This window comes from Chelon labrosus (assembly GCF_963514085.1).
Source record: "Chelon labrosus genome assembly, chromosome: 5".
NCBI lineage: Eukaryota > Metazoa > Chordata > Actinopteri > Mugiliformes > Mugilidae > Chelon > Chelon labrosus.
The window spans coordinates 12,954,788-12,979,056 of NC_140341.1; the positions used below are offsets into that span (position 1 = coordinate 12,954,788).

Consider the following 24,269-nt stretch of genomic DNA (forward strand, 5'->3'; position numbering starts at 1 on the left):
AAATATTGACATATTCTGCCATTTACAGCATGAAAGGTTCCCATTTAAGAATAGTAGAATAAATTAGATAATAATGACCAATGTGCATGTACTGTAAAACAGGAGGAACTAATGGTGGCAAATAAATAAATACTCAGGGCAAGATCTTTTGATCACTATGTAAATGACCTAAATTGACTTGTCTGAAAGAAATGAGCTGTGATTGAGATTAATTTTTGACGGAAGAAGCAAATTACAGGAAGAAGATGCTGTGTTTCAACGAGTGGAAATATCACAATCATGAGGTCCTGCAAAGGAAAAGAGTGGTGGTGGTTTGGATTGCAGAAAGGCTGTTGTATATTTGCAAAGTGTTTCTTCAGAAGTGTAGATCTGACTTTGGTGCCCCTAGAGGCAGTATGAGAGGGTTATACAGTATATGCTGAGATAAAAGGGCTGAAAAAAATCACCAGCATCGCTCCAAACCTTGTCTAACAGAAGGAAATAATATTTTACCATCTGCAGGTAGTTTAAAAGAAACATAATTTTGATAAAAGTGAATTTTCACTTCTACTGTTACTGCATTATTACCATTACTTCTGGTGTTACAGCTACCAGTGCTGCCACTATTTATTCATCACGCAGATTGATATGTAAGAGGATATTAGAGCAAACACTACTGTTTCCATTCCTCGGACTCTTTTGCGTGCAAGTGAAGTACACACCTGTGGATGTCACCTGGGTGTTCCCCCAGCTGGCCCCTCCTCTCTGCAGGGACTGCTGTAAGGTGAGACAGCTGAACTCAGACAGCTTTGTTATTTACCTTGACAGCGGCCGGTTCTTTTCCATGGGATAAAAATGAAATAACCTCCTCGTTGCAGGTTGTTTATAGCCTCGGTGGACTGCTGTACCTGCGGCACATGACACGCAATGGAAAGAGAAATGAAGGGAAACGCTGCCCAGCCTCTGCCTGGCTGTAATGACAGTGACAGGTAAGCTTTCTGTTGTTGTTTGAGTGTAGCTTTCTTCATCATTCATCAGTTTTTTTATGAATTCGCAACATGAATGTTTTGTTGTTTTGTTACACAAGTGTTTACGCAGTGTACATGCATGTTGCTTCCTCACTGGCGGCCTGTTATTTGCATCAGCTTTCTTCCTCATAGTATTTGCATTTAATGTTTTACTGTATAAACCTGTCTTAGGGAGAAATGCAGGAGCTTCTCTGAAGTTATTTTTTAACTTGAATTTTGCTCCTTGCTCCAAACTCCACACAGAAGTAATTTAATACTTACTATTCTCCCAGCTAGGCCACTTGATCACCCCGCCATAGAAACCCTACCCAGCCGAGGCAGTTGTAGAGTCTGTCAGCACTGAATAGGAGAAACGAAAAAAGAAGGGTGGGGAGTAAAGCGGCCCAGCTCTCGGCCCTGTTTTCACCGTGTTTGTGCATATTCAGTGAGGACACTGTGGATTTGTCCCAGCAGGATCGACCCCTACGGCTTTGAGAGACGACATGATTTCGAATCCTACAAGGAGATGATGAATGAGTACGTAGCTGTCCTCAACAGAAGGTCAGTGAGGTGGTCGAAGCTCCTTCAAGAGAAGCCTCAGGTGGAGAAGAACCTGACAGGTACAAAGGAAAAATCACACCGGTGCATTGTGTCAGTGATCCGTGGTTATAGGAAGTAACCATAAAACCATTAGCTTTAGCAAATACTTTATTTACAAAGCTCCCACATTAATAGACACCAGTAAGCAGATTATAAATGCAGCCATAAACACTTTAGTCTTCATCCATATAGTTTATCTATCTATAATTAATCATTTACTTACACTTTCTCAATGATCTTAGGAACCACTGATGACTCTTTGTAGATGATGCCTTAAGTACTCACTAATACTAATGCTTCATAGCATGCAGTTGTTATAAACTGTCACCCTCTGTTTGCAAAGTGAAGAGATATGTGCGCAAAGGCGTGCCGAACGAGCACCGTGCCAGGATCTGGATGGCAGCGAGCGGTGCTCAGGAACAACTGGAGCGTAAACCGGGTTATTACCAGTCTCTGCTGGCGATGGAGCATGACGCCAAGCTGAAGGAAACCATTCAAACAGGTGCGACAAACCTGCAAACTCACATCGCTGTAGTACAACTTCAACTTTCTCAAAGTCTATGTACAATTGTTTTTTGTTTTTTTTGTTGGCAGATATGCACAGGACCTTTCCTGACAACATCCTCTTCCAGGGGAGAGCAGAGCCGAGCCTGCAGAGGGCTCTGTACAATGTGCTGCTGGCCTACGGACACCATAATAAGACAGTGGGGTACTGTCAGGTAATAAGACAAGAGTTGACTCTCCTCATACGTTATATTACATCTGTTTACCTAAAGAACAGGAATGGCTACTTCCTTATTCAATCAAATACACATGTGGGATTTCTCCATCATATAGTTTCTTTATTCTGTACTCACTAATTCCTGTTAACTCTCTCAAAGCCACATATGTCAGCAGGTTGATTAATTGTTAAAGTGCCATGTTTTCCCCAGAAGTCGTTTTGAAATATGTTAATGTTGTAGAAATATCCATCACAAACTCTGCCACATACTTTTATGTTTATAAAATCAGTGATTCACAATCCTTTATCCGTTCTAGGGAATGAACTTCATTGCCGGCTACCTGATCATCATCACCAAAGATGAAGAAAAATCCTTCTGGCTTATGGACGCATTGTTGGGTAAAATACTTCCAGGTAGAGTTTTCAGTTACGTCTGTCTGACCAGACCTCTGTTTTTGTTGTTTTCTTTTCATGTTGGAGCATTGATCGTAATTATGAGTTTTTTCATCTTGTATAAATTAAATTTTAATAATCCCTGACAACAAAAACTGTGCCCCACAACAGCCAAAGACCATTGTTATAAACACTATGTCAGGAGCATAGCAAGCTTTCTCTTATCTACTGTCCATTTTATATGACATGAACGTGGCACTAAAGTTGTCATCTTTGGGTGTGGTCATTATGTCTTTGGTTGTACTTGTAACTACTCCCAGCGAGAGATGTCAAGAAATCCTGGAGCTAATCTATGATGCAACCAAGTGACATGTTAAGCCACTTGAGGTCAGCCAGGAAAATATTTTTAAAATTAAACTACCATGTAATTTGCAAAGAGAATAATATATTTAGTTTTTCATTCAGTTTCCTAATTTTCAGTTAGTTTAGTCAGCTGTAATGTACTGTATCTATTGAAACGACTGATTTGTAAATATTAAAAACTGTTGTGGACCCAGGTTTGAGCCTTGTGGTACTCCAACATCTGTACTTGTAACCACTCCCAACATGAGATGTCAAAAAATCCTGGAGTTCACCTCTGGTGCAACCAAGTGACAAGTTAAGCCACTTGAGGTCAGCCAGGACAATATTTTTAAAATTAAACTACCATTTAATTTGCAAAGAGAATAATATATTTGGTTTCTAATTCAGTTTCCTCATTTTTGGTTAACTAAGTCAGTTATAATGTACTGTATCTATTGTAATGACTGATTTGTAAACATTAAAAAATGTTGTGGACCCAGGTTTGAGCCTTGTGGCACTCCACACTGAAAATACAGTCATTTCAACACAAAACACTGAACGTTTATAGAAAACAATAGATTTGAACTAAAGCTGTCATCTAAATGTGGGACATTGTAGACTACTACAGCCCGGCCATGATGGGGCTGAGGACTGACCAGGAGGTCCTTGGTGAGCTTGTGAAGGTCAAAGCTCCTGCAGTAGGACAACTCATGGCGCAGTATCCTGGCATATGGACACTGGTGGTGTCTCGCTGGTTCATCTGCCTCTACATTGACATACTCCCAATTGAGGTGAGAAAAATTGGAGCTTTAATAGTAGAAACACATGAACAAGTGATGATTTAACAGACATATTTAATTTTTTCCTTTACTTGCAGACAGTTCTGCGGGTCTGGGACTGTCTTTTCTACGAGGGGTCCAAGGTACTTTTCCGTGTTGCTCTGACTCTCATCATTCACCATCAGACTGAGATCCTGAGAGCGCGCTCTTTGCCTGATGTATGCAAGTGTTTCAAAGACATCACCTGTGGAAGTTTCACTCTGGACTGCCACACCTTCATGCAGGTAAGGACGATCGGTCAACAGACAGAAACTAGTGAGGAAACAGTCCCTGTCACTTCAGTCCAATTAAACATTCTCGTACAAATGTTTCCCAAAGGCATCCTGTACAAACAGTTCTGGCTATCCTCCACTGCCATGCAAATTTACTAATACAAAGTACTTCCTGAAAGACCAACAACAGAAGAGAAAGCGGTGCATCTCAAAAACTCCTTAAATCAAGTGGAGGAGATTGCGCAGATATAAAATCGACAAATAAGACAAAAAAAGGACAAATTTTCCCTCTGATTACAAGTGGATTTAAGAGCTCTAAGGAAACACGAGTTGTCACCCTTACGCAACCTTCTCTCAAACATTTTCTTTGCTGTTGTGTTTTTGCAGAAGATCTTTACTGAACCCGGGAGTCTGTCAATGGCAACAATCGATAAACTGAGAGAGAAGTGCAGACAACAGATACTTGAGGAGGACTCGAGACAACAATGAAGTTTAGGATCCTTTCTCACCGTTGGACTTTCACCAAATGGACTTAGTGGTGTCTGGTTCTAGATACTTCTGTGATAAGTTGATATATTATATTATTCTCTAATATCCAGCAGACTGGATATCTACATATGAAGGACGCGCTGAAATTTGAGCCCTTTTTTTTTGCTTCCTAGAATAACTTTGCCGCTAAATATTTTAAGAACATTGCGCCCAATTCTTTGCAAAGAGTATTTAAATCTGCAACACATTTTTTAATCAATTAATTCCATCGTATGGGACTAATCAGATTTGTGTTTGCTGTTACGATGAGGAAGTAAAATTGTATAGTCATGTTTTGGTGTGGTAATTTAATTTCCTTTTGTTGCAAACAGAAACCCAATAGCTTCCATAATCTGTCATTTACAGTTATGAACAATCTCAAATTTACCTGTGAACAACAAAGAAGAAGAAGTTGTCATTTCAGTGTTACATGAGTTTTAAACAATAGTTCATTCAGGGGCTTAAACCTGTGGCTGCATATTAAAGTGAGAAATCCCTTAGGACTCAGACAAATCAACTGTAAGTGTTGATTATGAGCTCAGACCACAGACCTGTTAAAGCTCTTCTGTCCCAGTTAGAAACAGATAATCATTTACTATAAGTGAGGATTGGAGGCTGCATTACTTCGCTGACTACAACTAAAAGCCAACTCAAATCTGCTGAGGCAGGTTCAGAAACTTGTCTTTAAAGCCCTGGTTCTTGGCCATAATGAAGTCTACACTTGTAATAGCAAACATGTTTAATCAAACTTTACATACTTTATTTTCCCACATGGGAGCAAAACACCCAGACTGAGAATGTCTCTTTGTAATTATTGCACATTTCTTCATTTTGCAAATCTGAGATTCATTTTCATTTTCTTCTCAATCCTTCTTTCATTACTTGTTCTGTGTCCCCTCCAGCCCCGTCCCACGAATCCAGAACATGGGCGGATGTAAATATCCAATCAGTCAGATACATCAGATAAATTACTGAATATGGCCCTTGTAATAGGCCGGCAGTGCCTGAGGACTGCTTAAACATTCAGGCTTTTTGTCAGACTTTCTCCCACCACTTACTCATTACACGTCAGTAATTTGAGATGGTTTGTCCAAATCTTGAATCCAAAACAGTTATTTAACTTATAAAATATAACATTTATGTCAATGGCAACTAGTGATAAGAAGAGAGAATTACAGACAACCGATAGCTGGCAATTTTCTGGCAAAGTTCATGTATTATACTCCAATAGCCAGCAGAATAGATACCAACATCAGGCATAACATTATGACCACCTTCCTAATATTGTGTACGTCTCCCTTGTGCCTCTGAAACAGTTGTGACTCATCAGAAAATGGGCCTTCTGAGGGTGTCCTGTGGTGTCTGGCAACTGAATGTTGTTAGTGGGGGGGCTTTCTGGTCTGGTCTAGGTAGGTGCTACATGTCTAAGTAACATCCACATGAATACCAGGTCCTAAAGTTTCCCAGCAGAACATTGTATTGTCACAAGATGACATTTATTTACTTCTCCATGTTGTGGCTGACCGATGTAAACATGGAGGGTTTGCTGATGTTTTGAGCTTTTTCTTTTGCGGGGTGTCGTACGTTTCCTTCTGAATCCTTTTTCTCTTTAGTTGTTTTGTGTCTCCTCCGACTACATCCACCAAAACCCGAACATGGGCCGATGTAAATTTTCTCATTTTAATGAGATAAATTACTGAATATTGTTCTTGTAACAGGCCTGCCGTGCCCGAGAGCTGCTTTTAGCACCGGTTGTCAAACCTTCTCGCACCTTTACCCACATGCACTTTGTTATTTAAGCCGCTGGGTCAAGAAAATTATCCAAACCTCAAAACTAAATGTCATAGAAGTGAACATTTCTTCAAACAACAAACGCTGGTATTCTGATCGTATTCAATACAAATACCATCAACCAACCAGGAACAGGTTTGACTGCAAATGAACTGTATACAGGCAAAACAAAAAAAAAAAAAGTCAAACAGCCTCGTTCATTCACTTTTATTGACCTCTCCTTTTAAAAAAAAAAAACATTAAAACATTATTAAATCATTATATGGATATTAAGATGAAGAAGGAAAAAAAAAAAAAAAAAAACACAAAAACATAAATATCAGTCTTCTTCTACATCAAACAACACTTATTTATGGTAGTAACAGTACATGAAGGCTATGTGAGACACTGAGAAAATGCCCCATACATGGCAGCGCACAGTGTCAGTGTGAGGGAGTATCTATGTGATATTGGCTTTTACTTTAATCCCATCTATGTTTACAGCTGGGAAGGCACTGATGAACATTGACCAGAGCATTTTGGCATCTTTAATCATTACATTGGGGGCTGTCTCTCAGAACTTGATCACACCTTCTTTCCTTTAGCAACCAAAATCCAAAGTGGGGCCCAAATACAGAACAAAACAAACAAACAAAAACCACCCAGTGAGGTTTAATAAATCAACATTTCTACCGTGATGTCCTGAGCTTCTTCATCCACACCACCAATGTGGCTTTATAGATTGTTTAGGCAGATCCTTCTGTGTGTAGCTACTGGATAATCACTTCGGGAAACACACTGTTGTGCTGCGTCACAAGAGACGATCAATACGAAGATACGGCTAAACAACAGTTTGCTCAGTCTGCTCGGCATAAAGACTAGAAACGGGAAAAAGCTAATGTGGATGTGATCAGACCTAACTAAATCCACCTATCTCATTTGTGTAATCCAGCCAAAGTGTTGCAACAGTCTCCAGGCCCAACGCACCCAGCCAAGAAAACACCTTGCCACGAACAAACAAGATATAACGTGAGCTTTAGAGGGTGGGGTAGATTTTTTATTTTTTTACTGGTGGTTACTCCAAACGCAATGCTAAGTGAACTGTCACCTGGCTGTAGCTCAATATTTAACAGATTTAAGTCTTTATTCTCCTTTAACTCTCTGCAGGAAAGTTTTATTTCAAACTAGGTGCTGTGAGCAAAAGCTGAAATTGCGACCAGTTCTACTGTATCTACAAGTCTCCGAACAAAAATAAACGTGGACCTCCAAGAGGAAGCGAAGGGCATTTCATCGCTAACCCTGAATGCGTCTCGACTGCGTCATTTTCTTGATTAGTTTACCGTGTTTTTAGTACGTTCCCTAAAAATCTGCATACTACTTTAGTTAAATAAATGTCAGATCTCTATCATCTGAGGTTGATTATGTGTAACAGGCAATTCAGTCCCTTTGTAACGACAAGTTTCCTTTTGGGCCGCTAAAAATGGTCACCCGAAAAACACGAGAACAACAAGAATGGCTAAAGAAATAATCCCCTAAAAATCCCTTAATTCCTCAAAATTTCCTTTCACAGAAATCATAAACAGTACAACTCAACTTGAGAACTCTCACGGACCCTCTGATCAACATGCATCCCCTGCTTTACATGGTACCAGTGGAGAGTTTTCCTCATTTCATCATAATCTCACCAACAAAGTCCCTTTTTTTTTTTTTTTAAAACGAAAGAGCGGGTCAGTCTAGAAAGCGCGTATCAACCTCCAGAGAGTGATGACAACTAGTGTTACTGATGAGGGCAAGGAACAGCACACACGGAGGCAGGGAGATGAAGGATGGAGGGAGGGAAGGACAAAGAGGAAGAGGGTCAAGCGTTAAGTCTCATAAAACAGTGGTTAATTTCAAGGGTGGGAAAGCTCTGGCCCCTAGGATCATGTGGGCAATAAATGACCTCAGATGGTTTGGTAGCCCGCGTGGCTCCTCTTCCGGCCGATGAGGTAGGCCAAGAGCACGATGAGGACTAGACCTGCTAAAGCTGCTCCTACTATGATGGGGATCAGCATGTCATCTTCATCCAGCTGGCACTCCTCAGCTGAGAGAGAAAGGGAGAGAGAGACGCGTGAGGAAGGACGAATTTGAGCAAATGGATTTGATCACGGACTGGGTGGTGTTTACCTGCTCCAAACTGATTTCCCTCCACGCCGAAGGGCTGCAGCTGCACCTGGAAGGTGTTGATGGACAAATCCCGGGCCACGTTGAGAGTTTGCTCCTCACGACACATGTAAGACAATCCCAGGGTTCCCCGCATGTAGTCCAGACTGGAGTTCTGGGCTGAGAATTCCCCTATGGCAGGAGACAGAATGAGGACAGTGTTTAGTGTAAAAAAAATGTCAGGGAGAATTAAATAAATGTATTGACTGTTCTACAAAATTTATCTCCACTAATCAATTCTGAGTGTTCATGTCATGTTTCTCTTCCTGTAAAGGAATCTAATCCACCACCAAACACACATACTGTACCTGTGTGTACTACACCAGTCTAATGTAAATGATAAACGAGATAACTCTATCCATGCTATTCCAACGCTGAGTACGCACTCCCAGTTGTTTTGCGTCTTTTTAAAATTTCAGGATCAACATGTTTTGCGCCTCTCTGACACCGTCTCATCACAAACATTTACTGGCTACACCCTCAGCAGGAAGCAGAAAGCTCTCCTCCACCTCGCCAAAGGCAGACCAGACTGGATAAATTACATTTATTAAATATAATTAAATGAAGTCTCTTGGACAACTCTACAAGCAACAAACTTTCAACGATAGCATTACGGATGCCTGGTTTAGTCTGGAGAATATTCATTGTCTCGGACTGTTGTAATGCCAATAACATAATGTTGCTCAAAGAAAGCCACACCAATGTTGATAAAAAAGTAATTTCACTAACCGCACATTAAGTATGGAAATGATGCAATTAATCTTGATATGGCATAAATATTTTTATCTACTGACAGTCCTAATAAATACAAATTACAAGCATTTTAACAGCAAATCACAACGAGTAAACACAACACTGAGGTCAGTGAATATGGTGGACGCCTGCTTAATAATGAAGGTCACAAGCATACAAGCGCACTCACCTTTCATGTCTGGCCAGGCTGCAGTCAGAGACACATCACTCAAGTGGTACTTTTTGGATGTACTATTCTGGAGAAAAACAGTAAGGTGAACAGTTTAGTGCCACTGCATTCAAGCCGGGTTATTCAGGGTCCAGTCGCCATCTAGTGGCATTCTCAGGAAGTACAAGATGTGAAATGAAATGAACAAACATGACACCGTAACTCACCAGAGTGAAGACAAAGGTGAGGTTGGTTTTCTCTGCTTCCATTGCGAGCCACAGGGATGCGGTGTTCATCTCACACGATCCGTTGCTCGTCAGATTGGGCTTAAGGTTCACAATCTCCTGCACAGTCTGTAAAATGAACGTGAATGATGAAACATTTAGCGCTTTAACGCCAGTGAATGCATCTATTGTTTTAGTTTAAAGTTTTTATATATATATATATATAGGCACCTTATTCTTGGAGACAGAGCTGTAGGAGATGTTGAGCTGAAGGCCCATGTTTGCCAGTAAACAAACGGTGCCATTGCTGTTTTTGACCAGGTAGGTTCCTCTCTCAGGTCTCACTGGGTCTTTGTGAGGTGCAGCCGTGGTTGGGGCGGCTGTGGCTGGGGCAACAGTAGCAAAACCCTGGTGCAGGGCAGCAGCTACAAAGCAGGCAAGCAATACAAGTTAGTCCATATAAAATAAATGAATAGGACATGACATGCATAATAATATAAGTAAAAATACATAAATTCATGTGGCTTTATTTGGATCCAACATGACATGTCGTATAAATATCCAACAAGCTATATTATCCACAAAAGTAAAAATATAAGGCAGATAAAATGCCCTTTTTAGAGTATATCACTGTTTAGGAGAATCAAATTATTCACTTTGTCAATAAATGTCATGACATATTAAAAAACATTTGACATGTTGGAGGAGGAAAATGGAGAAAAATTAAGAGATGACTCTCAGAAAACATATTTTCTTATCGTTTTCTTCAGAAGTACGAACATCAGCACAGACTCATCAATCTAACGAATGGCTTTGTCTCATATTAATTGATTTTGTTTTAGTAGTACAATAATCACAACTAAAAATTAAATGAAAGCTGAAGTAGAATGAAATTAAAGTCCTGTTCCACCCAAAATGTGTTTTACTTATTGTTACGTCCCTTGGATGTTTGACCCTCGCTGTGCAGAGTCTGACACTACGAGGCTGTTTTCACATTCAGCTGCTGAAGGGGGGGGGGAGTTTCTCTAAGTTTATCTCAAATCTCAGCTTAACAAGCATGTGACAACATTGTCACCAAACTAGTTTGGTCCAAAATGCAACACACACACACGACGCTGTGATGTGGAAACTTCAAATCTCCTGGTCGCCAACAGGACAACATACTTTCAGAAGAAGAGGAAATGAGAACTTCTGAGTTGAACAATATTAACATGTCGTCACCCTGTTAAAATAATCGCCTAACTCATTTTTTCAAGTTTTTCAGGAAACACAAAAAACGTCACCAAAAGTCTCACACACTTGCGATAGGCCATCATCTTAAAGGGGTAAAATCAAATTAACTGATCAACCGAGGATGTTGGCGATTTTACCACAGGTGGCCGGCGTCATGAGGAGATGATTTCGGCAAAAAAAAAAAATTTAAAAAAAAAATTTGACAAAAAATGACTTAGCCGATTATTTTAACAGTGTGACGATGTTAAAAGACTCTGCATTTTTAATGAATAAAAGGAGCAAATTTATTTAATTTTTGTAATTAAGACACGCATGTCACACACAAGCCACCACAAGTTGTTGGACAAAGAGAGCCGGCCGAAAGTAAGGAAAACATATCCTCAAACTTGGCACGATGGTGGTTATGACTTTTACCTTATTAGCACGACAAGTGAGCTATTGCTATTAGCTACTGAATAGAATAGTTTGATGCACTAGTTCTTGCATTACATTAAAACAACAGTTTCGTCTCCTGAAGACCAAGTGTTTGTTCGCGTGTGAACATTGAAGAAAAAAAAAAAATGAGGGTCCCAAATAAGAACAGAAAAAGCAGCTGAGACCAACATTGCTTCAAGATTGTGTTGGCAAATGTGTTTATTTTCAGAGATTTACAGTAAACATGACAGCGTAAGATATACACATTTTGAATTTACCTGTAGGTAACTTCAAACATTGACCTGTGGACTATTGATTGATTGTGGTACTTTGATCAGTTTTACAGAGGGTTATTTCCCGTCAATTTGTGATAAATTACACTAAACTGATCCTTCATTTTAAGTGATAAAGCAGGGTACTTGTCATCTATGGATTGTGCATTTAGATTCCTAAACATTTATTACATCAATTATATAACAGACGAGGCTAGAAGGAACTGATCTTAAATCTGTCAATACAGTGTGATCTGTGTGATTACAGTGAAGTTGCGTTTGACATTTTGAGTCATTCCTTTTCTCAGCATATCTCAGTATATAATCTGATAATAAAATAAGACGTAAAACATAGATAAAGTGCTGTAAAGCAACACAGCAACTACAGTTTTGATAAAGGACATTGCGTGGAATACAAACCTTCTTAGCACAGGATAAACCCATGTTTTATTACCCTAATAGCAACTAAAGATAGGTACAGCTGAGATATTAAGTTGAACTGCATATGTAAGGGGATTTACACCATTGTGTAAAAAACAAAACGATTGCTGGTGAAAGAGCAAACAGGGAAAAAGGCTTCATGATTTACCTTTTTAACCTTTGAGGGACTGAACTGCGTTTAAGCTCACAAATTTATAACACATATTTACCACAACAACATGGATAACTCGAATCTAGCTACATATCTCCATGACTTTAAATCCTTAAAGTCTAAAAAGCATACGAGGTGGATGTAGCTTCTTTGCTACCCGGTGTAGCTAGTTGAGAACAGCTGTAGCCTATAGCTGCGACCGCAACATTGTTGTTTTTTTCTAGTCGCATTTAATGTAAAACCAATAAATACTCACCTAAAATCAACGGCAGCGTTACTCCCAGACACCATGACTGGACACCAAACACCCGCGTCATGTCGCTTCTGCGGCTGTCTCAACACTTGTCCCGACAAAAATCACAGCGACACAGCTAAGCTAGCTAGTGGTAGCAGACGCCGTGCTAGCTATGCTAACTTTAGCGTCAAAACAACCGCAATGAAAGGCAAGTCAAACGCACCGATTTTAAGGAATGACGCAGCGCCGCTCGTTAAATGAAAATAACACAGACGTTTCCAGTTACGAGTCGTAACTTTTCTGTGAGCGTTACGAGCTAGCTGCGAGGTTATTTGCGCTGCCTTTTAACACTTTATCGCCGCTGCCACTGCAACCGCTGATATCAGGATCATGTGACACACGGAGTTAAGAAACACCCAGAAGGTCACGTGGTAAACAGCAGCCGCTACAGTCAACGGCTAATGCAAGATTTAAAGGACAAGTACATGTTTTATTCACGTCGGTGTAAAGTACCTACTCACATAATTTATTTTTGTAACAATAAAATAAAATATAAGGAATTGCTTAACATTTTGAAAATCATGTTTAAATATTTGCTTTCACCTTTATGTTTGTACGTTAAGTAAGAGGCTGTGAGCTTTGAGGCCGTTAGCTTAGCTTAGCGTTAAGACAGGAAGCAAAGGGAAACGGCTATAGCTTCTGTTCAACGTTCAATGTCTTACTTACCAGTGCCTATAAAGTTTTATAATTCATGTGATGAATTTTGTTTGTGAGATATTTACTTGCTGTAATAAGTTTAGACGAAAAACAGTTTATCGCTGTTTCTCTGGCCACAACACCATTACCTGGTATCTTAGCAACCTCACCTTGACAACAGGGCTCCAAGACATTGTTATATACTTTGCATATTTTATCAAATAACACCTCTTCTTCTGTTATAGTATAAAACATTCAATTCTTATCACCTGTAAAATTACTTACATTTATCATATTTTGCGTAAGAGTTAAACAAATTTAGATGTTATCCTGCAGGCAGGCTAGCTGTTTCCTCTTATTGTATGCTAAGCTAAGCTAATGCACTCATCTCCAACATACAACATTACAATTGTATTGCTCTTGTCTCCTCAAATAGGCCTATTTTGCAAAATATTGAGATTTTCTTTTCAATTATTTATTAGTATTTATTCATCTTTTATTAAGAAGCAGTCACACACAAATATTGCAATGAAAAAGAGTCAAGCCTAAACAATTCAAACTTTGGTTCGTACAAAAATTAACAATAATTGCACCAAAAGCGTTCTGGTTAGTTTTGACAAGCCAGGAGCAGGAAATTTGCTGTATTTTGTCTGTCGTGCTTAGAGGAAAGTGAACATGCGGAAACATTTTGCAGGTCAGGGCCTAGAAACCTGGATTCATTAGAGGTTCCTGGGGTCAAGCCTCAGTCAAAACAGCCCCTGAACATGTCACAAGCAGCCGCCAAAATGAAGTCTCCTCTTCGTGCAAGTTAACCTGACCTCTCTTATCTCACTGCTTGTTCAAAGTGTCACAGATCTGTGGGATTGTGCAACTAGAGGCAGATGAGGGGGGTTTGGAAAGAAGCAGGGGTCTCATGTCTGCAACCCCTTCCTTTACACAGGCACGTTAATGTTTCAGTATCACAGGGGCAACCTGTCACGTGCACTTTCGAACATACAGTTACTTAAAGCAGTCTGTACACGGCTCAATCAATCCTTCTGCAGCCTGCTCGTGGATCGTTCAGCATTTATCTTACTGATGTTAAGCAAGAGGTACATTTTGTACTTTTTGTATAATGCAAGTTCAGTCGTTTTATCACACGTTTAAATGCATGTGATTATGACATTAGAAGTCTCAGCGAAGAAATCTTCTTACATACCGTTTGATTAAATCTTGTACTGTCATGGTCTGCAGCATTATTATACCATATTTCTTTCAGGAGAAGCCAGAAAAAAATTGTAATGATATATTTTACTGGCTTGAAAGGCTATGAGGGGGTATTAATTAATTAATTAGTTAAAGCTTTATACAGTATAACATGGCTATGCAGTGTGTAAAAAGGATTATCATCATGTATGTTCTTATACCTACATTAAAGCGTGCTATAAGGTGTTATAAACCATTTATTACTTGATCTAGCCGGATATTAAACAGTGGTATCCCCTCTTAAGCCTTCAATAGCTCACATATAGATGTGAACCCCTATTATTTTACCACCATATTGCAGAGAATGAATATCAGAGTCAGATGAGCTAAAATCAACCTGGAAGCACAGACTTTGTCAGCTCCTGAGCAAAACACAGCCATTGAGACCTGCAGTGGGTGTTGAAGGTTGCGTGATGCTTTGAAGTACACACAAACACACAGTCTCAGTCCATTGGCAGGCTGTGAGTTCAGCCACTTCCTCTGATCAGGGTGATCGGAAACAAAAGCGAGTCAGCGAGACATAGACAGAAAGCTGCTTCTTGTATTTGCACACAGAGACAGAGGGAGAACCATGGACACACTGAGGACAGGTGTGCTTTTGCTGCTGGTGCTCGTGGTGCCTGTTTCTTGTGAAGGTAAGTGACACATACAGATATTATCCAACTGACTTTACTGAGCTCGATAAAACGTCTTAAAACATATGTATAGATGTAATCGAAAGGATGAACATCATCAGGTGTTAAAAAGGCCTCTGTGTAGGAAAACTAAATCGCATAAATATACATTACTGCATATTTTAAAGCATATGATCTGAAAATTTATCTCACAGCTGCTTTCTAAAGATACATATACATATATATGAATTTGTCATCCCCTCTCTGACGTCTGCATGAGAGTCACAGGCAAGATTAGATGAGACGTTTTCTCCACACTGCATATTCTTATGGAAAATGTAGTTCAGCTTTTTTCTTTTGCAGTAAAAAAAAAATTTAAATACAACACAGCATTTACATTTTCCATTCATAACTCTAAAAATAGCTGTCCATATTAGAGCACAGGAAACACAGCTTTACAGCAATATTGATAATAATAACCTAAAATAAAAATCGGATAGTGAAATAAACCATGTTATTTCTCTTAAACTGTACATACTGTAAAGAAAAAATGGGTTATTTTTGTTTTACGTGTTGCTCGACATGTGGTTGCCTGTGCCATAGAGTGCACATTTATGCTGGTTTTAACAAAAAATTGTTATGCATATGACGCCTCCCAAACTTTCTCTTTCATGACACAGTTGGAGGGCGAAAAGAGATTTTTCAAAATGATCAAAAACCACTTTCAAGTGCCGTCATGTATCTCAGGCCGATTCATCGTGATGAAGGGATTCAAGAAAGAAAGCACGCATAAATAAATAATTTCCCTCCACATGCTTTACTTTAAGGTGATTTATTTTCACATTCAGTGTCTGCGGTTACAATAATTTAAAGGAGAGCTGCTGCCATCAACATATCGCTAGATCCACGAGAAGCCTTCAACCCCACAGCTGCTTTACTTCTTACTGATCATATTGTGTTTCACATTAACAAATGTTAGAGTTCATCATTATGTATTTGTTGCTAATTATCAGTCAGGGAATGTGTCAAGATTTAACGCTTAATTATTGACACTCTTGTCTTTTAACGTGCAGTTTTCTGTCCACCAGCGACGGCAAGGCCTGAAGAACGATAAGTCATTCAGCTGTGCGCGAAAGTTTGGATACCTCCGGGCAAATGGCTCGTTTTATTGATTTTTTTTTTTTTTTTTTTAAATGAAAGAGAAGTAAATAGACGCCCTGCAGCTAACAGACATTAAAAATTACCATTTCTCCAAACTTAGAACTCACTCATTAGGTCTTAAATGACTCGTTAGGACGTGTAAGGCACATTCAGAAGTGATGATAACATTGGGCTCCTCTAAACAACACGACGTATAATGGAGCTGATTGATACTTACGGTGTGGGGAATGCTGTAAGAAAGATATCAGAGCTGTTACAGCTTGTAATTTCTAATGTCTGAAATGTCTTAACTAAGTGAGAGATAACCCCCTAAGATTTACTTGAAGGAACAGGAGTACCGTTTTGCTCATTGCAAAGCAAGAAACTATTGCCGCTGTTTCCAATTCTTGTGACGCTGAGACTTTAAAATGGTTTACCCCTGTCAAAGTGTGAGGAATCGAACAGTGAGACGTCCTATATTCAGGCCAATGCTCGACCTGAGAGGGTTAAGACAAAAACTGAAAGGCCACTCCCAAAACATTGCACAAGCCACTTTCAGCTAAGATGGACGCGATAAAAACCTTGCACAACTATCGGTGCAGTTTTTATTACATGTATTTAAAATATTTGCACTACAGGCATCTATGAAGTCTGAATTCTTTCAGCGCTGTTAATTCATTGCGCAGCTACCAATTCTTTTGCTGACAGCTAAATCTAATGGTTGCTCTCTATTTACACCGATCAGGCGTAGCATCATGAACTAATACTGTGTAGGTCTCCCTTGTGCCTCCAAAACAGCTGTGACTCAAGAGAGAATGGACATGGGCCTTCTGAGGGTGTCCTGTGGTGTCTGGTAACAGGATGTTGTTAGTGGGGGGGCATTTGAGGGGAGGGGCCTCTGTGGATCATCCCACAGATACTTCATCAGTTTGGGATCTAGTGAATTTGGAGGCTAGGTCAACACCTTGTGCTGTTTTTCATGCTGTTCCTAAACTGGCAGCTGCGTCTCGATGGGGATGGCTGCTGTCGTCAAGGAGTGTCATTGCTATGGGGTGGGGGTGTCTGGTCTGGTCTAGGTGGGTGCTACATGTCTGAGTAACATCCACATGAATGAATGCCAGGCCCAAAAGTTTCCCAGCAGAACACTGAATTGTCATAAGATGATCAATGTTGTTTACTTCTCCTGTCAGTGGTTTTAATCTTGTGGCTAATCAGAGTGGGACTGTGAGAGACCCAGTATTTCACACCTCTGTATGTTTCCGTTAACATATTGTGGAAGTGCCAACTAACAGGACTTCAGTCTTGTAGACTTGGGTCCACCTTAATCAGCTAGTCGCTATAGCTACAGACTGATATTTTAGACATGAGAGTTGCATGAATAATATTATCTTACTCTCAACATATTATTTGTTATATAAAAAATTACTAAATGACAATTCATGTACTTGCAGATGGCCAAAAAAAAAAAAAAAGATTAGCTCAAGAGTTGCCACGGCAACCGGTTGAACAGGTTACTCATCTTCACCTCTCATTGATCTGGTGGTAATTTCACAATCCTCCCTTCAGAAGTTTAAAAATAGCCCAAGACTAGAACAAATGATGCATCCTGTACCAACTTCATCTGATCGAGATTTGATGAGGCCGTTATAGCCTCGGTGAATCACCACCTCTGGCTACGTTCTCACAACATGGCTTCTTGTTCCAACCGCACACTGAGATGAATGAGCCTCAGCAAAACCCCAGAGCAGCCCGTCGCCCTGACAGGAAGGCTTAATCTACTGAAGTGCAGATATGTAGTTTCTTATTTCCTCTTTCGGGGGGGCTTACTCAATTTTCCATCCCGTGTTGTTGTGCGATCAGCCACAGATTCACACACAACGGTGTTCTTTTAGAGTGGGAGGTGAAGCACCTCAAATCATTTTACATACAAAAAGATATAATAAAAGTTTCTTAGCAATCTAAACTGACCTTTTCATTTATGTAATTCTGCTGCATGCACGTCATGTCAGGCATTTCAACACCTATGAATACATTTTAAACATATATGAACTGTTTTTCCTAAATTTAAACTATACTCTTAAAACTTTTTGTACAACATGCAAATTAGTTTTTGCATGCATTAACTCGTTCGATGTTTCACCACAACATTTATCTTGGTTTATCTTATATCTTCCGCATGTGTCATAATCTATTTTCACATACATTTCTTTTGCACTACTCAGATATTCCGGTGAGATGTTTTGCGTGCTGCTCCACACAGAAACAGATTAACAAACCTATTAATTTCGTTGAAAGATGAACCAAAATTACTGACTGAAGCAGAAGCAGATGTACATTGGAATTAAAGCTGGGTGAGAGACGGCGTAAAGAAACAAAAAAGAGGTTTTCTCAAGAAGTGGCAGTTTAATTAAAGTGTCATCTGTAAACACAAGGAAGTGGCCCTGCTTCAGTAAAGTCCCTGACAGGCAGGAGGATCGGAAACGCGGCGGTCGGTGAAGTGAGCCGGGTGCAGCAGATGATTTCCTGGTGATGTCCAGTAGAGCTGCCATCTCAGACCAAAGCAGTCTGATCAGAAGAAGAACTGTTTGGGAGGCACAAGGGAGACCTACACAATATTAGGAAGGTGGTCATAATGATATGCCTGATCGATGTACTCTCATTCTAATATATAAAAAAAAAAAGTTATTTTTAAACAAATGTTGAAGACCAACTGGTTCATGAAACTAAGATCTAGTTCAGGGTGGTTTTCACTAGTGTATCTAATGAACTGTCATGTGAGTGTACATGTTGCTGGTTGCAAGTTGTGATGCTGTAATGTTGAGTTCCTGCTTCGGACATGTACACATTTATTCTTGTTTTTTTAACGCATATGTGCAAACTAAAATAACCCATAGTCAAATAAAAGCGCTGACTTAAAAATATAAATGTTTGTCTAGTAAACGTGAGAAGGAAATGTTTACTTCTGTCTCTGTGTTTGCTCCGTAAAGGTTTTTTCACTGGGCCAGTAATCTGCTACTTCCTGGATGGCTTTCTGATGATTTACTGCATCGTTGCCACGGCGTTGTTCTTCAAAGCAAAGGTGAGGTTTTTTTTTTATCATCTAGTGCTTTATTTCTCTACAAAGTTACTTAACAGTTTTAATTATCAGTCCAATAATTGATTCCTCTCATTCATACTTTGACCTATGGCATTAGCCTTAGTTTGTAGTTTGCAGCTTCTATTTTTATTCTATTTTTTTTAGGTATGTATGCGTGTAGTATATATGTGTATATGTATATGGGTGTGTATATGTATGTATATATAGATACATAGATATATATATATCTTCCTTATATTTTTACATTTCATATTTGTACATTTTGTGTTTAAGTTGCTGCACCGTAGGCCTTTGAGGAAAGTAATTTCAATCCTGTTATGTGTTGCGCATGTCAGAATTGACAATAAAGCTGAATTTGACTTTGGAGGCTTTTGAATACTGTTACTACAATAACTATTGGAAGTGTTTTCTTAATTGATTAGTTGAGGAAATACAGTTTCATAAGAATATGAAAAAATCTTGTTATGATTATGCATGTGTCCTTCTCATTGACACTTATTGTGAAACTAAATGTTCAACCTTTTTAAACTACATTTAAAGTAGACTGCTATTGATATTTTCTTCTTTTCCCTCTCACTGTAGTTTTCCGTCCAGTCTGACAGTGGAGCACCTGTAAGTCTCCAGACCTCCCATCATCTCTTCAGTTGTTTAATACATTATTAACTACGTGTAATTGTGAGGACTCATGTGCATTCAAGCTTTATTTGTGTTTTTCCTCTCTGGGTTAACAGGAAGATAACAACGGCATTTACCAGGTAAGGACAACTCTCTCTCTCTCTCTCTCTCTCTTAATGACCAGACCTTGGTTAACTCTTTTGTTGTGTATTTATTATTCACCTGTTTCTTTTTTTTTTTTTCTTCTGTAAAGGAGCTTGAGAGACCAGGGGATTCTGATCCTTACCAGGTGCTTGAACCATCCAGAGGAAGGGTATGTCCTCCAGTAACAGACCTTTTAATAATGGTCACATTGTCAACCGCTCTGCCACCTAAATGCTCATTATGTTTGTTGTCATTTCTAGAAAAAAGAAAAGAAGAAGAGGTCTCGGGTAAGACAAGTTATTCACTGACATACCTAGATACACAAAAAAAATGTAAACTTGTTTTTGCTTCTCTGTGTGGCACTTATCCTAATTCTGGTATTTTCAAGTCATTTAAATTTGACTGTGAAGTTCACTAATAAGATCCGCAATGAGTCCAACTGTCCCAGTAAGGCTAGAGATGCACTGTACGTGAATTTGAAACACGCGTTTGTGTAGGCAACTCTTTGTGTGTATTCGCTAACACAGGAGCTTAACGTCTTATCACGCGTGTTACTAGAGAACTCCACAAGAGGGCACACCTGAGAACTTTATTTATCTCAGACGTCTGAGTCAGTGGACAAATCAAACCACTGACACCACCCACAGTCAGATTGTCCTACATTTTAGGGATGTTGTTGTTTGTTGGACTTGTTTACCGGTAAACTTCTGAACTGCTGCTGTTTTCTCACCGAGCATATTTCACAAATGTAGGACTTTGACTCCACACTGCCCCTACTGTTCATGTGTGTATTACATCTTGCGTACTCGAAAGGCTAATTTCTGATAACATTTGTTATTGGAGAATACCACTAGAGACCAGATTGGCCAGATTGTTTTGAGGAAAATTGCTCTAAATTTGCATGACCAAATGTCAGACAAGTCGCGGACAAAGCGGCAAAAGCACACTATAAATGTGGATAAATGTGGACGTAGACTCTACACTGCCCCTAGTGCCCATCTGCGTATTGCACCTTGCATACTCAATTATTTCTGAGTGGCAAAATATATTTACATTTCCAATATATTGTGTATCTCAGTTTTATTTTTCATTTGAACTAGTTTGCCACTAATCCTCTAACTTTGTCTCTCCTCTCTAAAGTCGAACCAAGCCCAGGGGAGAGAAATGGAAACTTATGAGTCTTTGACTCCCAACGCCCCGGGTCCATCTTCACTTCCACCTCCACCTCTGTCTCCCCGCTGATGTCCTCACATGTCAGCATTGCAAACATGATCAGCTGATACACTGATCATGCAGTCAAAGGTTTCATTTATAAAGCAACAACAACATAATGTACTTTTTGTGGTTTCACTTCCTCTTTTTTTCACTTTTATGTGGTTATAAATTAAATATGTGGGAGTTTTTTTTCACTGTTGTCATGACAGAACACTTTGACTTCCTTTTATGTGTGATAAGCTGTTTTTCACTTTTTTGTTAGTTTATAGATGAATTGATTTTAAATAAGAACTTCAGTTAACTCAATCAGCCAGACTAAAGTGAAACTGTTTGCACTGAAATGTTTTGTTTGTTTTTTGAGGTGCTTTATGCTTCCTGCTTCAAGTTTGTAAACTGACGCAAATATGCAAATGCTGTAAATTGATGCCCTTTATTATTTTCTTCATATTATTCAATATCTGTTGCAATTAAAAAATTTTTATCCACTCTATTGACCAAATATGCACACACGATCCAAAGAAGGAAAAGTGGTGAACCAGTGACAGGGTCATGGGCGACCAAGGCTCACTGATGCCCATTAGGAGAAAAGGTTGGCCCATGATGTCTGATCCAACAGGCGAGCTACTGTAGCTCAAATCACAGAAAAAGTTAATGCTGGTTCTAGTGTAGAAACTCTACAAAACACACAAAGCATCAGTTTGTTTTTATGGAGCTGCAGACCAGTCAGGATGTCCATACTGAGCCCTGTCCACTGCTGAAAGCACCTACAATGGACACATGAGCACGAAAACTGGACCACGGAGCAGTGGAAGAAAGTGGACACATTTTTTTTTTTTTAACCTTTACATTACATGGCTGCCTATCTGGACAACATATCATATGGTACCAGGATGAAAGGACAACAATGTTCAGGTGGTACATATCAAAGTGACATCCAGATAAATGCCAGGACTCAAGAGAGGTGTAGAGGGGATTCAAACCAAGGACCCTTCTTCTCTATGCACTAGTCCACAGCTGCCCAGATAAATCCCCGGCTAACCAGGAGTCGAATCTAGAATCTTCTGATCCGTAGTCTGAAGCATTGTCTGTTTCAACAAACAACAACATTAAGCTGAGAAGAATTTAAAGGGGAACTACCGTTTTTTGCAATCTGGACCTTATTTCTGGCATAATATAAGATCGTTTACTCACCCATATAACTTTGGTGTCATGTGGAGTCGTTCGGAAGATATTTAGATCTGCGCATATCCATATAGTGGGAGTGAGTGGGGCACCGAAACGCAGCCTCTAGATGACGCATTATTTCCCACCAAACTCGTTTATTTCACCAATATTTTGTTTTGATACGCTAGTGCTATTCCCTGTTGAGTCCAGAGTTACCTATCATCATCTGGGGTCTATAGATTAACCTACTAACCTCTGACCTGGATGATGTCATGTCTGAGCGTTTACCTGTAATTTGCTACTGCTAGTTTTTTTGCAACATGGCTGAATATTTTTACGATTCTGAGGTTGTGGACGACGACTTTGTTTATGATGGACGTCCTTACCGTTTTGAGCCAGAGTATATGGATGAGGAGCTCGTTGACAGGGGGATGCGGAGGCAGAGAGAGGAACAGCTGGCCAAAGAACAACAAACCGCTGCACGCCCGCGAATAGATAACAGGTAACTCCGGACTCAACGGGGAATAGCACTAACATTCCGGTGCCCCATTCACTCCCACTATATGGATATACGCGGATCTAAATAGCGTCCGAACGACTCCAAATGACACCAAAGTTATATGGGTGAGTAAACGATCGTATTTTATGCCAGAAATAAGGTCCAGGTTGTAAAAAGGAAAAAAACAACAAAAAAAAAAAAAAACAGTAGTTCCCCTTTAAATTTAGACCTACTGTAGGACTGTGTGTGATAAAGCCCGTTGTGTAAACTGAATCCCAGTTAAAGACAAAGTACATTGTCAAAACACTTGGAAAATGGTTTAATGATGTTTACAACAAAAGAGAACTGTACATTTACAGTAAAAGATTATCTTTATATGTGTATAAAAAACAAACGAAAATACAGCAGACAAATGCATTAAAATCTACTATGTATCCTGATTCACATACTTAAACTCCTACACAATCTTTCAGCTCTATGCCGCCATGACTGGAGGCCTTCTTTTTTTTTTTTTTCCTTTTTTTTTTTTATTATTATTATTATTATCATCATTATTATAATATGTAGTCAGATCGGAGCAGTCTCCCTCAGTGTTGTATTCCACGATGGAAACCAAAACTCTTTACATTCGAGTTCTGGAAAGTCAAACAATATCAGTCTGCAGAATAAGAAAAAAGGGAAGTAAAACAGGGACACATTCCTTTAGATGAGCCCAAGCTTCCAACGTGAAATGTTTTACAGAATGCATTTCTTGAAATACACAGACATAATATGTACATGGTTGGCTTTTTTGTTATTATTATTATTATTTTTTTTTTTCTCCTTGTTTTTCTCTTGATGAAAGCCACGGTCACTTGGGCTGTGAACTGATAAATCACACACACATGACACACCCAAAAACATACAAAAATACTATATCTTAAACCTACCAAGAGTAAGACAGTTCTGCAATTAGTTCCATGCTGTGACAGAAAAAGGAGATTACGATAAACGAACGAGAAAACAGACGCTAGGTTTTTCTCAGAAATATACCAAAATATACATCTAAGCTTTGGAATTACTGAGGCTAGGACTAAAGCCAGTGCTGGGTTTGTCTCTTAATACACATGCTGCAGGGTGGAAGGGAGAGAAAAACAGACAAGAGACACACAGGACAGAGAGATATCTTTGGTATCTGCATTTGTCAAAAGTTAAATATTTGGATTTTTGCTTTGGGATAGCGCTTGTGAGGTCCTACAACCTCACTTGGAGTAAAGCATTAAACAAAGTGTCACTGAAGCCCGACGGCCAGAGGTCTGAGCCGGAGGGACACAGTCCATGCAGAGTGAAGGACCATGATGCATAGTGTCACAGCTGATCAAGAGTCTGTAGTGAAG

The 24,269-nt window shown here is 39.4% G+C and overlaps 3 protein-coding genes across 4 annotated transcripts; 2 read left to right on the forward strand and 1 right to left on the reverse strand.

Annotated features, from left to right (window-relative positions):
• The first annotated feature begins 742 nt into the window (after positions 1-742).
• LOC311488296 (growth hormone-regulated TBC protein 1-A-like) lies at positions 743-5,147 on the forward strand. 2 transcript variants are annotated; one of them, XM_084544919.1, is made up of 8 exons: positions 743-968; positions 1,461-1,606; positions 1,930-2,088; positions 2,181-2,305; positions 2,625-2,721; positions 3,661-3,833; positions 3,920-4,105; positions 4,481-5,147. In XM_084544919.1, exons 1-8 carry the CDS (start codon positions 907-909, stop codon positions 4,580-4,582), a joined length of 1,050 nt encoding a protein of 349 aa, XP_084401045.1. In that variant the 5' UTR covers positions 743-906; the 3' UTR covers positions 4,583-5,147. The 2 variants fall into 2 exon arrangements, with proteins under 2 accessions (XP_084401045.1, XP_084401044.1); XM_084544918.1 differs by lacking the exon at positions 4,481-5,147 and having other exon boundaries at positions 3,920-4,326.
• A 1,457-nt stretch (positions 5,148-6,604) lies between these two features.
• lamp1b (lysosomal associated membrane protein 1b) lies at positions 6,605-12,875 on the reverse strand. The gene is made up of 6 exons (XM_084544427.1): positions 12,486-12,875; positions 9,950-10,143; positions 9,722-9,847; positions 9,516-9,582; positions 8,558-8,725; positions 6,605-8,474 (listed from the first exon to the last, which is right to left on the reverse strand). The coding sequence occupies exons 1-6, from the start codon at positions 12,544-12,546 to the stop codon at positions 8,335-8,337; spliced, it is 756 nt and encodes a 251-aa protein (XP_084400553.1). The 5' UTR covers positions 12,547-12,875; the 3' UTR covers positions 6,605-8,334.
• A 1,681-nt stretch (positions 12,876-14,556) lies between these two features.
• LOC311487864 (uncharacterized protein) lies at positions 14,557-21,653 on the forward strand. Its single transcript, XM_084544262.1, has 7 exons — positions 14,557-15,040; positions 19,147-19,238; positions 19,839-19,868; positions 19,988-20,011; positions 20,125-20,184; positions 20,276-20,302; positions 21,156-21,653. The coding sequence occupies exons 1-7, from the start codon at positions 14,977-14,979 to the stop codon at positions 21,255-21,257; spliced, it is 399 nt and encodes a 132-aa protein (XP_084400388.1). The 5' UTR covers positions 14,557-14,976; the 3' UTR covers positions 21,258-21,653.
• Positions 21,654-24,269: the final 2,616 nt, after the last annotated feature.